Below are 18,604 nucleotides of genomic sequence, written 5' to 3' on the forward strand. Positions count from 1 at the left end.
GTCTTTCCCACGCTGCTTGCTGTGAGTCTTTTTGCCTTTCTGTCCTTAAAAAGAGCTACCCTGCAATTGCCTTTCTGTCTATCTCCTCGATGGGATCGTATTAGTGGGTGATCGCACCCAGATTTACGGACAGTATCACAGTCCTGCATCCTGTGACTCCTTGATTAGCTTACTAACTCATTTTTTTCGTAGATGTGGCGGTAGAACTTTTTGCATTGGTCACCAAGTGAGTGCGGGCGCTAAAAAAATTTAACTTTTCGCAGCTGCTAGCAATATCTGCATGTAAAGGTGTATAGCAACATCTTTGATGCTCGTTGTCTGTAAACAAATGCGAGAGTTGAAATTGCATGTGATGTTTTGATCCGTGTTGGAAGTCGGAATAGAGTCAAGATTGTTTGATGATATAGTGTAGTAAGGTTTGATGCAGTTATGGTGCTATCATGTAGTGTACGGCTGCGACCGGTGTTGTCGGTACGTGTCATGCCAGGGGAATTCCAAATGTAGCAAAATCAATCTTTAAGTGCAACGTACTTGTTATTTCAGGCTGCTGTTGGCCGAGCTGTCAGACTCGCACCACAACATCAAATTACAACATTTCAGATCAGATGGAAGTCTTACACACCCATGAACACCGTAATAATGTTCGTGCCTCAACAAGAGGTAAGACCATTGATTGTGAATCCAGTTTTTGGATTGTGGTTCTTTCTTTCTGTTCTTACGTGGTGCATCTGTCTTTCATTTCAGCAAATATCTAACAAACTTTTAATGTATTTCTCCAGTTGCATGCCCAGCAAAGTCGATCTATGATATAGATATGTTCCGGAGAAGGCATGCAGCATGCATTGATGAGTTGCGGGTGCATTGCCATACGATAACTTTGTGTAACGCGCCGGATTAGGGTATGATTTTCTTATGAAGTAGTTTGCACAATTCGGTCGTGAAATCAAGATTTGTAACACACAGTACACACAGATTTATATTGCATAAAAACATCTCTCGGTGGATATTAACGAGTGACGTTTTGACTGTCAGACATTAATGTAGAGCGGTCGGAAATATCTCCAGATGAAAACGTTCTTTATATTTCAACAGTATTGCTACGTATAATTTATTATAGCACACATAGATATGTTTGCTGTACTGGAAAGTACAAAGGTTTTCTCTGTGTCCTAGTTCCAGCAGCATATTCATATAAACTTAAATGAGTGTGTGTACACTACCTGATCATAGCTATCTAGGTACACCTATGTAATGTGGAGTTTACCACTAGATGTCATGAGAGGCAAACCTGTCAATATAAAAGGAGATGGAGAGTATTGTGTTGATATTAGAGAAGCAGTAACAGCGTAGTGGAACAGCCAGAAGAGCTCAGTGACATGGACTATTCAATTTATGTCACCTGAGTAACAAATCCGTTAGGGATGTTTCAACCCTTTGAAAGTTGTCCAAGTCAACTTGTTGGTGATGTGACTGTGAAGTGGAAACATGAGGGAACAACAGCAGCTAAACAAATAGCAGGCAGAGCTGTTGTAAAAAAATCACAAAAATCAGGAAGGATTCACTCGTGAGTTCTAAAGTGGTGCTGGCAGTACAGTTGCCATAATTGCTTTGTGTAGGAAGTAAAAAAGAAGGGGATACATTGGTAGAACAACTATTCAGAAGCCATTCATTTCTATCGTCAGTGCTAGGCGACACTTGAGCTTGTGTAAAAAGGGATGCCACTGGATAGTGGATGACTGGAACTGAGTGGTTTGGAGTGATGAGTCAGGTATACCTTGTAGCAATTCAGTGGGAGTGTTTTGGTTTGGTGAATGCCTTGATAAACATGGATTTAGTTACACAAAACACATAATAGACAATTTTCCAACTATTAAAACTTGTAGACATACTACTTAATTTTCAAGATATTACACATGTGAAAAAAAAATTAAAATGTACATCATAAATCTTGAAAACAGTGTTGTGATATACTTGGCTTTGCATATCATTGACAAGTTTATTAGAATCTGGTGAATAATTTGTCAGAGCCAACCGTATGCAGTCCGAAAGAAGAGGATGTCAGTCAGTTTAATTCCATAATTACTAGGCTATGTTCATCGTTGAAAAAGCTGCTTTACATAGACAAATTGATCCAAAAAATGATAAAACTTGGAATGCCATTTTTACAATGTGAGAGTATCTTTTTACACTCACCAATTTCCAAAAGTTATCTTCATTGTATTCTGACTTAATGAAAATGTCATTCTGAAATCATGTTATTTCCTCCAAGTTCAGTCACACTGAAAAAAAAAAAATTAAAAAAATTAAATAAAAGAATACTACTTACAATATCATGCACATCCCTTTTTGGAAAGGCTGAGCTATGGAAACTAGAACACGTTCCATTGCATCGAAATCTGAAAATTGGTTTTCAGGGTCTGTCCTCAGTGCTGTCAGGTTGGCCATATAATTCTTTGCAGCTTCTTGATCCAATGAAGGTTTGTGACTGTTTTTGAGAAAAGCATTTCACATTTAATTTCTATAACAATGCATGAGGAATGACTGTTGCTTGTGAAATGCAGATGGAGACAAAAGAGGTGGAATCAATGTTGTCATATCTACCGCCCACAAATACTGTGCGGACACTCATTGTCAACAAACTGGTATTTTACAAAGCAGTTCATTTAAACAGATTTTGGACAAAGGTTTTGAATGATTGGCTCTTAATGCCATGGCAATTGATTGCCCTAGCAGTAGAGGAACAGTTGAGAGAGAATGATTCTTTGTATCACCATGTAAATGCACCCTGTCATAAAGCAGTGTCTTTGAGACATTGGTTTGTGGACAATGACATTCCTGAAATGCACTAGTCTCCCAGTCCCAACCTGAACTGAGTGGAATACTTTTGGGATGAATTACAACATCAACTTTGCTCCAGATCCCATTGTCCTACATCATTACCCTCTCTGGATTCAACTCTTGAGAAAGAATGGATTGCCATTCCTCCACAGACATTTAGACACTCCTTTGAAAGTGTCCTCCATATAGTTCAAGCCATCATAAAGCTGAAGGGTGGACATGGCCCATATGTTCTAATGGGTGTCCCAGTACTTTTGAACAGATGGTGTGTGAGTTTCTGGCATTCATTTTTTTGTTCAGAAGTATCTTTTTAATTCTCTAATGATCTTCTTCAGTAACAACAAAATGTTCTGAACAAAACTAGTTGCCTCACGAGCTGATAATACGTGATACAATTCTGTAAAAAGTGTAAAATAAATTATTACAACATACACTTCATGCACTCAATTCCTTACAAACCATTTCAAATAAATTGCATAATATGACTTGCCACTAGGCAATGGCCTCCATACCTGGGAGGAAGGGCAGGCACAACCCCTCCCTCCCCCCTCCTCCTGCCCCCTCCAATGGTTTTTTTTTCCCTTCAAGGAAAATCACTGTAACACAGGTTTTTAAGGGGGTTGGAACTGGAACTTTTATGGCTATTTAAAAGTCTCCTTTTGTCTTCCAAAATGTTAAAAATACTAACAAAGAGATAGAGGGGCTGGCCAGTACTTAGCTTAGTACAGCCGATAGATTCACAAAACAGAACAGAAAATTTACATTCCTAGCTTTCGGAACTTTGTTAAAAATACTCTATATCTCCAGGTCTTGCTTACCACCATCCCCCCCTCCCCCCCCCCCCCCTGATAAGGTATTAGATTTCACATCTTGCCCACATGGTAACTTAGCTTCTAAATATATGCCCAGAGGAAGTTGTGTTTTTAAACTAAAAACTGTGTGTTGTGTTTTATTTCATTAAAGCAAAAATCTGTTTCCTCTAAATCAGTAAGATGCTTACAATGGCAGATTAAAAGAATTTTTTTTTTTTTGGGGGGGGGGGGGTTGCCTTGAAGAGAAAGAGAACCTGGGGGTGTTCCCCAGAAAACAAAGAAAAAAAGGTCTGTAAAATGTAGCATTTCAAGCTTTTTGAGACTTAAAAAACATATCAAAGATGCAGGAAAGACATGCTTTATTTGGGGATACAGACGTCTAATTTTTTTTCAAAAGTTGGCCTTCAAAGTTGTTACATAGGTATTTACATTTACATAATTGTTAACAGGAAAGTATCAAGTTACATTAGCATTTTGTAAACACAAATACTTTGCTTTGAAACAATATTAATAAAGCCATAAATAAATTCATCATTCTTTTTACGTTTTCAATTTTTAAACTGTTTAGGGTGATACTCATTCTGAAATATAAAATAGTATGAGCAATGGTCATTACAAACTTATATAAGAGATATAAAACAATAATTTTGAATATAATATGATATATTTCTGTGTAGTGAGTGGTTTAAATTTTGATAGAAGTTATGTTAACAATTTTTGTATTGGCTCTCAATTTGTAAAGTACATATTTGATCCGTTTTATGCATATTAGCAGGTGGTTTATTGTTCTTGCAGTTCTTATAAAAGCGCAAAATCTAATATAGTTTTGTAATTATTAATTACTCTATCTTTTCTCATCAGTTGGCTCTACAACATCTAGACCTCAGAAAGCATACGTCTTCTCCTCTATCCACCCTTTTGCAATAAATCTGTCTATGATTTTTTTCTTTGTTTTAAAGCAATGTCCCTATGTACACACAATAAAGCAATTAAGTGGTTTTGCCCACAACGATTTCTTAACCAAGTCTTAATCAGTTTCAATGTAGAGAAAGATCTTTTGGCTGTTGCAGTTGAGACAGGAAGACAAGAAAGAATCAACATTGAAGATGTGATCAAGAGGAAAATTTCTGTTGTACAAAACTGCAAACACTCAACTGCATCTTCCCTTTTCCATTTTGTCACCCACAACTTGACTTCTGCACCTCAAATTAGAGATGCAGTCACTTTCAACCTTTCCAAACAGTTTATAATACTTTCTAGCCACTGTTTCTGTTATTACTTTTGGACCCAACTTTGAAGTTTTGTTTCCACAGATTTGTCTGTGGCTCCCGTGCATTGTTGAAACCTATGAAATCTTCTCTGATCACATATTTATAAACATATCTTTCAAATATTGACATTTGAGTTTTGTGGCTGATGTCAGTTGTCTCATCAAACCCAATACTGTAGAATTTGTTTTCTTCGATTCTATTTACTATCTGAGAAATAATTTCTTCGCCACAGCATTCAATCAACTCATTTTGAACAGTTTTACTTAAAAAAATGTGCATATTTTATTACCAGAGCTATACTGTGCTTCTAATTCAATTTCCCCACATTCTTTGGCGCGAAATTTCATCGACTCTTTAAAGTTGTCTTTATTTGATAGTTTGGAATTGTTAGAAAAAAACAGAGCCACCATCTCGATGTCTTCTAAAAGGTATGTTCTGCCTTCCAAGAAATACGATGTTTTGCAAAGGAAATGACAACAGTTTTTTTTTTTTTTTCATTCTCTTTAGTCGGTAGATGTCAACTTGATTTTCAACCGATTTATTTGGATTTTGGTAAGAAACCAAAAAGTCATTGGCACGTCCTAAAGCTTGCTGATGACATACTGCTCTTCTTTGATTTTCCAGGTCACCATCTTTACATAATAACTCGGCAAATTTTGTCAGAGGTACAGTCACTAATGTGTTTAACTTCCCAAATGATACCCACCCTTAAGAGTAGGCACAAAGAAACGACACACTTTGTAAAATAGACCTTCTTTGGATGGAGACAAAACTAACTATGATTTATATTTATCTAAGTGCTCATTTTTCAGAAACCTTCTTTCAGTCTTCCCACCCTTATTGTGAGTAGAATGTGGGTAACTGTATTTAGCAGGAGGTTCCCAGTGGATTTATAGTATGGTGGCAAGCACACTATCAGATGGTTTAGTCCCAATATGTAGACCGATGTCGTTTTCGTTGTGTACCCCTGAAACGGAAGTGTTATCTGCAGGTAATGAAGTTGAAGTGCAGCTCATCTGATCACCTGGATCATTCCAAGTGGCAAGCATTGGCGGTGCTGAGTCCTCGATCTCATTATGCTCATCTGAATAGATTGCACCAAAGTCATAAATGATATGTGTGTAATCCTCCTGCCTCACAAACGTACATGGCTGCTCACTCTGCTAATAGACTTTTGGCCTAAATGCGTATCAAAGGCTTAATACTATCTACATCTACATCCATACTCTATGAGTCACCATGTGGTGTGTGGCAGAGGGTAGTCTAGGGTACCATACGTTAAGGTTTCTTCCTATTCCATTCCTGGACGGTAAGAATGACTGCTTAAATGCCTCTGTGTGAGCTCAGTCTCTTACTTATCCAACTTTGTCTTAGCGAGATAGATACATAGGGGGAAGGAGAATATGCATCGCTTCTGCCAAGATTTTGCGTCTGGAATTTTTCAAGACGGTTCTGGTGTGATATAAGTCTTTCTTCGGGTGTTTACCAATTCTGACTTCTCAACATGTCACTAACGCTCTCTCGCCAGTCAAACAAGCCTGTTACCATCCGTGCTGGCTCTCTTTGTGGTTGCTAAATGTCTCTCATTAGTCCAGCCTGATAGGGGCCCCGCACATTTGCTCCATATTAGTGGCCCAAATGTCTGTGGGTCCATTCTACTTCCCTTTTTGTGTATCAGTGTGACTTGTGCTCCTTTCCATTCGCTGGGGATAACTCCTTGTTCAAGAGACATGTGGTAAATTATGGTCAAGAAAGGGGCTAAGTCGGTCACAAATTCTGTGACAGGAATTCCGTCGGGCCCTGGAGATTTGTTGTGTTTTATAGATTTAAGCTGTTTTTTGACATGTTTTAAATCTAGCTCTTGCTGAGATCTTTTATTCTGTACTGCGTAATTTTATATAGAACCTAAGGTTCACGCAGCGTACCGCAAAAGAATACTCTGGCTGGCTGGTGTCAAATTTTTGGCCAGCTTGATTGACTATAATCTACATTGCTTCTTCCGTTTGTTACCTAAAGTAGCAAAATACATATTACAACACAGCCAGAGTATTTATCTATTAATTAAAAAGATTCCCATCAGTCGCATAAGTGGTTCCAAATTTGTGATAATTTTTTTATAGATTGTAGTGATGTAATAAAGCTTCATATCAGACATCACATCTGACACAGAGCTTTAGGCCATAATTTAATAGATGTGGATCCTCAGAGACCCTTCTGTTTGTGAATTTCTAGTTAGTTGACTGCAATAAGGGGGCTTATTTAGAAAATTGCAGTGAAGCACATCTAAGCTGTGGTAATAACTGCTGTCTTGTAGCAGAACCATTTGACAGATTCGAAGGTGTATTTACCATTTTAAAAATACGTACATGCTGCATTTGCAAAAGATACACTTGTGTTTATTTCCATTTGACACTGACATTTCAGGTTCTTCTGCATCAAAGTAACTTACCTATTAGTAGTCAAACATTTCGGTTTTAGATCACAGTGCGCAGGAAATGAGCACGTTTCGAAAAAAATAAATTATCACATTTAAGTGATGTATTGTAATTAGGCCTAAAGGTCACACATTGGATGATTTCGCATGGAAGGTGAGATTTAAACGTGTCCTGATAGGTAAATTGCCATGATACTGACAAAATGATGAAGCAAGAATCCAGTTCTGTTTCTGTGTAAATTTGCTACCATGAGTTGTTTCTTTTCGTTTGTTAATTGTACAATTTTATTTTATAGATTAATATAGAAATCATAGTGTATCGTATTTATATCTGTTGGCAATAAAAAAGTTAAGCAGGCAGTTCTTTGCAGGGCCTGCAATTTGGCACGCAAGCACAATGCCAGTCATTTGCTACTTTAGGAACAACACGCGGAAGCAACAACCTTTCATAATAATACATTGTTGAGACTTCATATTCAAATGTGACCATCCGATTTATCCTCAAAAACGGTCAATCTGCCTGCAAATCTCAAATGAGACTGACCACAGGCAATTTTATCATCAGAATGCCCCCTCCCCCAGCTGAAAATAACTTCCGAGGCAAAGGTACTTCCCGTAGATGTCATTGATACCAAGTTTACCAGTTCGTAAAAATACAAGGAAATAGAAAAGATAAGCCTGTTCTTTGCAATATCGTACAATTTCCACAAAAAGACTCCTTAGAACAAGTACTTCCACCCATGAAAATATATTACTTGTCACTGTCTCGAACACAAAATTAATTTGGTTTGATTCATCGATTACAATGATGATGGGTGGCCATAAAAATACTTAATGCCCAATAAGTAAAGTAACATACATAAAAAAACTGTCTACTTTCCAATTTAAGTAGACAGCCGCAGCATATGGAAACAAGTTAACAACTATGGAAGAAAATATATAAAACGCTTCTTCCCATAAAAATTGTATTGTGATTTCAAATAGCTTGACTTTAAAAACTCAACTGCAAAATTAAGTAATACATCTACATGAACAAACAACTTTTGCCCATGTAACACCTCAAGAATCATAATCTTACGCTATAATAAACTCACCTGTTGTATTCTGTTTTTTTTAGAGAAAAAAGATGTTATCTTTGAAGCTCGTTTCTTGGTACACAGATGACAGAAATGAAACAGTCTACACCAGTAAAAGGGACTGTTTGTATAAGCTATACACCCTGAGATGAGATGTCTAAGAGCACAGCACTGACAATAAAGGATGCACGGCAGGTAGCACCGTACAGGCTTAGTGCAGTGTGCGCCGCTGGTCAAGGGTACGGAAGTCGGGGGAAATCCCAGCGGGCAATTCCCAGAGAAACTGGGCAGGGTAGCCGTGCTGCGGACGGCTGGGCTGTTCTGGCTGGGGGTTAGAATCCACCCATGAGCATGGATGTGGGTATTGTCCTGTGATTCTACTTTGATTAATACAGTTATATAGGATAAGTCACAAGCAGTACATGGACACAAAATTTGACCTGAAATAGAACATAGAAATGATCAGAAATATAGAGATTAGAGAAAAGCAGATAAGAACAATAAACTAATACACTCTATATCTGGCTAAAATGGGGTACCACTTGAGAGGCCAAATTTTAATTTTAAATAAAAAAAGTTCCCAGAGTGTACAGCAGGGTGAAAACATAACATGATGAAACTCTAGCTACTCCAAAAAATACGAACTTTTTTCACTTGGGTAAAGCAAAGTAGAGGGGGGACTCCCGCCCCGTCTCCCCCTTTAATCCGCCAGTGGATGCTTAGGCTATTGTATCATCATCACAGTTCTTGTTGATGGAGTTTGCTTGTGACAGTGGCTTAATGTCACAGTGAGCCTTCTTGTTGACCACTTCATTACCTGATATAAAACTTCATTATGTTGTAATATGATGAATATTTTTACCAGTCTTAGGAGTCTGTGCTGTGGTAGGAAGCTTGAGCTGCTACGTATCCTTCAGGCACTTCCTTTGGTCTCCTTGTCATACATCCCATTTCCATCTTTGGTGGTAATTGGTAACAAGCACAAGTTCTTCCTTTGGCAGACATGCTAAGTGCTCAGCTAAGATGATAATGTTTTGGAGTAGTGTTGAAAAATTATTGAAAGATTTAAAGAATTATTTGAATGTGGGATAAAAGAGTTTCGGGGAAGTTTTTTGTTAAAAATCTTCATTGACGCAAGCGGAAGGTAGACTCAAAGTATAGGTGCTAATGTACTGGTTAAACCTGGCAAGAAGTGGACTACTTTGTAGAAAATGTGTTACATAAACATTGTGAATGATCATCTAGTATATGATTTTCTTTTATACTACTTCTTGGGCATGACAGATATATTCTTTAAAGTCTAGACTGATTCAGTATTTCTGTACTGCTCATAGGTTGGCAACTAATCAGTTTGTGAATCCAGTAGTTTGATGTTACAAGTGACAAGTGAGAAAATAGACATTTCACTTAAAACTTGACAGGCTGTGGTTGATATATAAGACTTCCCCTAGTGTTTAGTCTCTGGCTACGGGAGACATCCTCAGAGGTGGAGTGAAATGCTGCTTCATGATAGAAGAAAGTTTTACATATCAGTCATGGTTTGTCAGCCCGTAAATTTTAAATGAAGTTCATACTGGCCATGAAAGCCTACATTGTATGATCAAAATAGATAGTGTTTTAATACTTAACTCTGAATGGAGGTTGTGAAAATAGATTGATTTCTAGCAGATCATGATATCTGGGTTATGATGGAAGATGTTAATTTTGTTGGGAGTTGATGAACCCAACGAATGCATACAAAAAAAAAAAAAAAAAAAAAAAAAAAAAACCTTGGGCCTACTCGTGGAATGAAGGTTGCGTGATGAATTGACCTGTAGCATAGCCTGAGGTCTAAGTTAGGTTGGAAGATGATAATTTTATTGGAATCTGACAAAACGAACAAATGTGATATTTTGACAAAAAATTTTAGCTACATTTGTTGGAGGGTTCATGTAGGTATTCAGAAGACAGTCGGTCATATCAAAATTAGGTATGTCTCATCCTTATAAGTTCTTATTTCAACTATATCTTACTTGCCATACATTTACTTCATTTACTGTGATAAGTATTTGGTCAATTTTTGGGAATACTGTAGCTGCTGCTTTTTTCCCAAACACATAGTGGAATTTTCTTCTATGTTGATGTGAGAATGTGACAATATTCCTTTACTTTTTGCTAAGAAACATACTGTCTGCTCGCTGCTCTCTCATTGGCTGCATATAACCAGCAGCTGATATATCCCCTCTGAGCCCATCATATCTAACAGCGAGCACTGACAATGTTGCTAGATAAAACACTCAGTGTGACAGTAGCCCTAATCTAGACTTTTAAAATGTACTTCTGTCTTCTGAATGAGGAAATATTTGTTTGTTTGCAAGACAGGCGCCTCACCAAGTATTGATACTAATGTATTTGATATTGTAGGCATGGATTGTTGAAAGAATGGGGAAGTTTCATAGGATCTTGGAGCCTGGACTGAATATCTTATTACCAATTGTGGATAAAGTTAAATATGTTCAGAGTCTAAAAGAAATAGCAATTGATGTCCCCAAGCAAAGTGCAATCACTTCAGGTAAGCTACTTTCAATTGCGAATACATGACAACAGTAACGAGCCTATTTTGATATATACATTTGCATGAAGTTTTGGTATTAGAACTGCTGTTTAATTTGTAATATGTTTGAAGTAAGAAATATTAAAATTTCTGATAACTACTGTGCAGGTATCTGTTTGGCACACTCTTACCTGTTGAAATGACTATCGTAGCAATAGAAATAGAAATATAATTAACTTAAGGGGGTAGGACATCAAACGAGCCAACTTGGAGCAGGAGGGACACCACAGGACATTTTAATTTCCACTGTCTATACTTTTACAAATAAGTTCATAAAACTTTGTCAGCATGACCAGGAAGGATTCAGGATTCACACTCATAGCAGTGGAAGTTCAAAAACATAACAAAATATTTTTTTTACTTGTGAAATTTCATCATTTTTTCACTTACTATTGGCTGCATTTGTTGCTATAGGTACATTTTTCTTCATAAGTAAGAGTGATTCTGTGATTAATTTTGCACAGCATGCAAACCATACTTACAGGTGTATGAAACTCTAGAATTTTCCAAATCTATTAAAAACTGTATTAAAAATTGAGATAATTGACTATAAAATTTGAGTTTTTTTTCTAAACATGAAGTTTGAAATGTAACAGCTCATTCATTTTTTTTCATAAATTAAATAAATTCAAGAGTCTCATACACCTGTAAATACGGTTTGTATGCTGTGCAAAATTCAGTGCGGAATCTCTCTAACTTGAAGAAAAGTGTACCTATAGCAACAAATGCAGCCAATAGTAAGTGAAAAAATGATAAAATTTCACAGGTAAAAAAAAAAAATTATTATGTTTTTGAACTTCCACTGCTATGAGTGTTAATCCTGAATCCTCCCTGGTCATGCTGACAAAGTTTTATTAATTTATTTGTAAAAGTATAGACAGTGGAAATTAAAATGTCCTGTGGTCCCTCTCCTGCTCCAAGTCAGCCCATTTGATGTCCTACCCCCCTTAAATTAAGATGAGGCAGAATTGCTGATGGAACCTGTCCTACTTTCCAACCTTCCTTCCACAAGTAATCCTCGTTTCTTCCCTGGGGGACATAGAAATTACGAAAGTTAGATATAGTACTTTCTAATGTTAAATATTTCTGCTGGCAGTGTACTTGGTATTTCACCTTTTGAAAGCCAGTTGTGGCAGTCCTAAGTTAACTTGTATATTTTCATATACATGCTGTATATTGATCCCTCTTTGTGTGCTTCTTCCAGACAACGTGACATTAAATATTGATGGTGTGCTTTACTTAAGAATTATTGATGCCTACCTGGCAAGTTATGGTGTTGAAGATCCAGAATTTGCAATTACCCAGCTAGCTCAGACAACAATGAGGTGTGTTTGCATCAGTTCCTGTATATTTCATGTACATATATTCATAGAACTTCTCTGTTGCAATTCTGATAGTTAACAGTTATTTACTTTCCATGACGTGAACTGTTTAATGATTTATTATATAATGTGGAATATATAAGATGTATTTGAAATAACATCTGCTTCCATAACCCATAAAAATTCAGTAAATTACAAATAATCTCTAGACTAAGTTTTGTGTACTTGTTGCTAAGCATCTTGCACTAATGCCTTGAAGGTCTGTTGTTGTTGATGATGATGATGATAACTCTTCTCTACTGAGCAGGGTCCCCCCCCCTTTCCCCTCCCCCCTCCCCCCCCCCCCCCAGGCATTTCACCACTCTTTGGCAGGTTCGTGCTTGGGTAACACAGGGCCCGAGTCTTTGTGGCATCTTTTCCCTTCCGTGCTGCATGTGTATCCTCTTGCTATTCCTTTTCCTCTCCATTGAGGAACATGTCTGAGATGCTTTTGGCAATTTGTTCTGCATTTTCAGTAGCCGACATCAGAACAGTATCACCTCAGTTTTTCATTCCTTTTTTCTTTCCTCATTCACCTTTTCCTATCCTTGCTCCACTTCGGTGTTTGAGGTTTCTCTTTTTTTTCTTCTTCTCTGTGTGCTCCTGAAGGCCAGTCCATACTTCTGACACATAATGAGTGACTGGGTAATGCGTAATTCCCAGCCCCGGGTCAACAGGTAGGGTTCGCACATGCCGCTTGGTACAGGCCTGGCCCAAGGAGGGGTGATTGCCTGAGCTGCTACCTTCTCAAACTGCCGATTGGTCCCTCTGTCAGATGCTTGGGAGGCATGACCTGAGGTGTGAATAGTCACCTAAGGTGTGTGAGCCTCCCTCTGAGGGGGGAGGGGGGGGCAGTCAAAAGGAGTGCACCATCAGAGATACGTGCAATCATGGGGGATTTGCTCACAATGAGTCAATGTGTACCAAACATAAACGGTTACTTATTCAGAAAGGTGTTGATGTGATTTCCGGCCCTGTGAAATCCTGCTCTCGTGTACGCAGTGGCACTTTGCTTATTCTCAAGCACAACACCTGCTTACTACTTTGTTCCTCCACAGCTATCCTGTTCATGTTGAGGTTCATAGAACTCAAAGTTATTCCTGTGGTGTTGTTTACACTAGGCTACTTGATGGTCTGACTGAGGCAGAAATCCAAACTTACCTCTCTGATCATGGTGTCACTGGAGTGCATTGGGTGATGAAAAAGGTAGATGCATTTTTAGCACCCACTTACACACACACACACACACACACACACACACTTTTTCTTGCTTTTGATAGAGTGGTACATTGTGAACTCGATGCACTGCTATCAGTATCATCATTTGAACCACGCTAGAATGCCCTGTCGACAACCGGCCAAATGTGTAACTGTGCTAGGGATGCTCACAAGGACGATTGTCTGTCTCCTCCTCCCTGCTGTGTCAATTACAACGGTGATCATCCTGCCTCCTCTTGTGATTGTCCCATGTATTTCAATGAACAGGCTGTCCAGGAGATCTGGGTAAAGGAAAAAGTGCCTTACCTGGTCGCTCACAAATTATTGTCTAGTCACAAATCGTGCGTTCTGCCATCTGGCGCTTACAGTACGGTTCTTGCTACATCTTGCTCCATGAAGGACATGACCACACAAACATGTGACCTCAAATTCAACACCATGGTTGAAAAATTACTCACAAGGGAACCTCCCCATCGCACCCCCCTCAGATTTGGTTATAAGTTGGCACAGTGGATAGGCCTTGAAAAACTGAACACAGATCAATCGAGAAAACAGGAAGAAGTTGTGTGGAACTACGAAGAAAAAAAAAAAAAAAAAGCAAAATATACATACTGAGTAGTCCATGGCAAGATAGGCAACTTCAACGACAGTATGAGCTCAGGAGCGCCGTGGTCCCGTGGTTAGCGTGAGCAGCTGCGGAGCGAGAGGTCCTTGGTTCAAGTCTTCCCTCGAGTGAAAAGTTTAATTTTTTATTTTCAGACAATTATTATCTGACAAACTCTTATGTTTTCATCACTTTTTGGGAGTGATTATCACATACACAAGAAAACCTAAATCAGGCAAGGTAGAAGAATCTTTTTACCCATTCGCCAAGTGTGCAAGCTAGGTGGGTCGACAACATATTCCTGTCATGTGATGCACATGCCGTCACCAGTGTCGTATAGAATATATCAGATGTGTTTTCCTGTGGAGGAATCGGTTGACCTATGACCTTGCGATCAAATGTTTTCGGTTCCCATTGGAGAGGCACGTCCTTTCATCTACTAATCGCACGGTTTTGCGGTGCGGTCGCAAAACACAGACACTAAACTTATTATATTCCCCCCAGGGGGTCCACAACTCTTTTGTGGACACGTGCGTAGCGAGCACGGGACCCCGAGCTAATGTGGCCCTCCTTCCTTTCCGGGCTGCATATCTTCCCTTTCCGCATCCTTCCCCATCCCCCATCTTCGCCCCCCCCCCCCCCCTCACCTCTGGCTCTTTCCTTCCTTTTCTCCCCCTCTGGGGGAATGGTTTGTGCCTACGTCCGGAGACGGACGCTTCTAAATGTACCACATTCTTCGCCTTCCTTACTTGTAAGTCTTCATCCTTCCTTTGTCCTTCTCTTTTCCTTACCTCTTCTCTCTACCCTTTTCTCCGCTGCGGCGTTTGAGACCTCTTCTTTCCTTTCCCTTTCTCTTTCTTCCTCCCTGTGCGTGTCTGAAGGCCGACCCACGCACTTCCATGCGTAGCCGGTGACGGGGTAACGCGTAATTCCCCGCCCCGGGTAGACAGGTAGGACACGTACGTACCCCCTGGTAACGGCCAGGCCCAGGGAGGGGTGATTACCCGAGCTGATACCTTCCGAAAGTGCCGATTGGTCCCTCCGTCCGTTTGTCGGGAGGTGTGACCTGAGGTGTGAACAATCACCTAAGGCGGGAGTGCCCTCAGAGAGGGCTCCCACAAGGGAGGAGCGCGCCATCGGAGACGCCGGTAATCATGGGGGATTCTTCCGCAATGGTTTCCTCACCTTCCACTATGTCTGCTCACAAACGTAAGTTCACTGAGACTCAACCACAGTCAGTTCTTCCATCGTTGCCACAGTTCCTTGTTGTTTCTCGGTCTGATGAAGGTCACGACTTCTCCACGGTCAACCCTTTCATTATTCAGAAAGGTGTCGACGCAATTGCAGGTCCTGTAAAGTCTTGTTCCAGATTACGGAATGGCACCCTGTTGCTAGAAACACACAGTGCCCTCCAGGCACAAAAATTGCTGCGTACCTCACTACTACACACTTTCCCTGTCCGGGTGGAACCGCACCGTACCTTAAATTCCTCGCGTGGAGTCGTTTATACACGCTCCCTCGATGGACTGTCTGACGAAGAAATTCAGCACTACCTGTCAGACCAGGGCGTAACGGCTGTTCATAGGGTTACGAAAAGGGTTGACACGAACATCATTCCAACCCGCACTGTGTTTTTGACATTTGACAAAGTGCAACTCCCATCGAAAATCAAAGCCGGCTATGAGATAATTTCCGTTCGTCCTTACGTCCCAAACCCTACGCGTTGCTATCGGTGCCAGCGCTTCAATCACACGAGCCAGTCCTGTTCTAATCCGGCCAAATGTGTTACGTGTGGCAGGGATGCCCATGAGGGTGCTTGTCCACCTCCATCCCCTCGCTGTATCAACTGTATGGGTGACCACGCTACATCCTCTAGAGATTGCCAAGTTTTTAAGGACGAAAAGCTCATCCAGGAAATAAGAGTGAAGGAAAAGGTGTCGACCTTTGCTGCTCGAAAATTATTCGCCAGTCGACAGCCCACCGTGCCTCAGACAGGCAAATACAGCACTGTCCTTGCTACTCCTCGGCCAACAAAGGAGGCGGCCACGCAAACTTGCGACCTCACCTTTAGTGCCACGGTCGTCAGATCGGCCAGCGCAAAGATCGCCCGTTCAACTTCACCACTTTCGCCTGCCCACTCTATGGCTCACTCTTCGTCGGGTTCTACTAAATCTCGAGCCCAAAAGTCCGACACCAAGTCTTCGAAGAAAGAGCATACTCGTGAAGAGTTTTTACGTACGGCAACTTCACCACCATCGGTTCCTCCTTCCTCTAAACCTCATACTTCCAAGAAGGCTACAAAGAAACCCAGTTCCTCTCCTTCTCCGCCAAGGCGTGTCCCATCCACAGTGCCACCTGGCGGAAATCGCCCTCGGCCGTCTTCTGTGTCGCCGAGGCGCACTGCTGGTGGCCGGTCAACCGGCTGATCGCTGGTGGCAGGAGCTGCTCCTGACCAGCCTATGGATCAGGATCTTCTGCCTTCGGCTGAATGCCATTCCATGCTGTCGGTCGCAAGCTCTGAGCAGTCGTTGAGTTGACAGCACCCTTGGTCACATTCCTCCATTTTCTGTTCACCCTATGTCCATTATCCACTGGACTATCCGCGGCATTCGAGCCAATCGGGATGAATTGTCGATCCTCTTACGATCCTACTCGCCGGTCATCTTCTGTCTTCAGGAAACAAAGCTGCGTCCTAATGACCGCTTTGTTCTCCCTCATTTTCAGTCCGTCCGATATGACCTCCCCTCTGTGGAAGGCACTCCAGCACATGGAGGACTCATGATTCTTCTCCATGATACTCTCCATTATCATCCAATCCCCTTAGACAGTTCCTTCCAAGCTGTCGCCGTCCGTCTTTCCCTTTCTGGATACACCTTCTCTCTTTGTACTGTATACATTCCATCGTCCACACCAATGGCACGAGCTGATCTCCTTCATCTTCTTGGTCAGCTTCCACCCCCCTATTTGCTGGTTGGGGACTTCAATGCCCACCACCCGCTTTGGGGATCTCCACATCCTTGTCCACGTGGCTCCCTATTGCTAGACGTCTTCCACCAAGCGGATCTAGTTTGCCTCAACACTGGGGTCCCCACTTTTTTGTCTGCCTCCACGACAAATTTCTCTCATTTGGACCTTGCGATCGGTACTGTTCCGCTAGCTCGGCGCTTCGAATGGTTCGCCCTTGATGATACACACTCGAGTGACCACTTTCCATGTGTCCTTAGGCTGCAGCCTCAACTGCCATATATGCGCCCGCGACGCTGGAAGTTTGCCCAAGCCGATTGGACACTTTTTTCGTCTCTAGCGACATTCGATGACCGTCGCTTTCCCAGCGTCGACGATGAGGTCACACATATTACCGACGTTATTCTTACCGCTGCGGAACGTTCAATACCACGCACCTCCGAATTGCCCCGGCGCCCCCCAGTTCCTTGGTGGAACGAGGCATGCCGTGACGCAGTCCGTGAGGGCGACGTGCTCTTCGCATTTTCCGTCACCATCCTACTTTGGCAAACTGTATCCGCTATAAGCAACTCCGTGCGCGATGCCGTCGCGTCATCCGCGATAGCAAGAAGGCAAGCTGGCAATTCTTTATTAGCTCATTTAACACCTTCACTCCCTCCTCGGAAGTTTGGAGTCGGCTTCGACGGTTCTCAGGCGCGCCTAGTTTCTCCCCGGTCTCTGGGCTCACTGTCGCGCATGATACCTTAGTGGACCCTGTCGCAATTTCTAACTCATTGGGTCAGCACTTTGCTGAGATTTCGAGCTCTTCAAATTACCCGCCAGCGTTTCTCCCGAAGAAACGTGCAGCGGAAGTGCGACCTCTTGCTTTCTCCTCTCAAAATCGCGAAAGCTACAATACTGTTTTCTCCATGCGGGAACTCCAACATGCCCTCTCTTCTTCTCGCTCCTCCGCCCCTGGATCGGATGGTATCCATGTCCAAATGTTGCTGCATTTATCAACCCATAGTCTGCGTTACCTCCTTCGCCTTTATAATCGAATTTGGACAGACAGTACCTTTCCCAGACGGTGGCGGGAAGCTATCGTCGTTCCCATTCCGAAACCTGGAAAGGACAAACATCTCCCCTCTAGCTATCGCCCCATTTCTCTCACGAGTAGTGTCTGTAAGATTTTGGAGCGTATGGTGAATTACCGTTTAGCTTGGTGGCTGGAATCACGCAGTCTTTTAACACCTGCCCAATGCGGATTCCGAAAGCATCGCTCTGCAGTTGACCATCTTGTTGCTCTCTCCACTTATATCATGAACAATTTTCTACGGAAACGCCAAACGGTAGCAATATTTTTTGATCTGGAGAGAGCATACGATACCTGTTGGAGGACAGGCATCCTCCGCACACTGTTCTCTTGGGGGTTTCGAGGCCGGCTGCCCCTTTTT

General features: G+C 41.3%; 1 protein-coding gene across 1 annotated transcript in view; it reads left to right on the forward strand.

Moving 5' to 3' along the window:
* Positions 1–272: 272 nt before the first annotated feature.
* LOC126262384 (stomatin-like protein 2, mitochondrial) overlaps positions 273–18,604 on the forward strand; it is a 95,639-nt gene continuing 77,307 nt past the window's right edge. Inside the window, exons 1-4 of the mRNA XM_049958983.1 lie at positions 273–471; positions 544–660; positions 10,835–10,982; positions 12,229–12,349. Of these exons, the coding sequence (XP_049814940.1) occupies positions 430–471; positions 544–660; positions 10,835–10,982; positions 12,229–12,349 (428 nt within the window). The 5' untranslated portion in view covers positions 273–429. The remainder of the gene's footprint in view (positions 472–543; positions 661–10,834; positions 10,983–12,228; positions 12,350–18,604) is intronic.

Source organism: Schistocerca nitens, chromosome 6, assembly GCF_023898315.1.
Source record: "Schistocerca nitens isolate TAMUIC-IGC-003100 chromosome 6, iqSchNite1.1, whole genome shotgun sequence".
Classification (NCBI taxonomy): Eukaryota; Metazoa; Arthropoda; class Insecta; order Orthoptera; family Acrididae; genus Schistocerca; species Schistocerca nitens.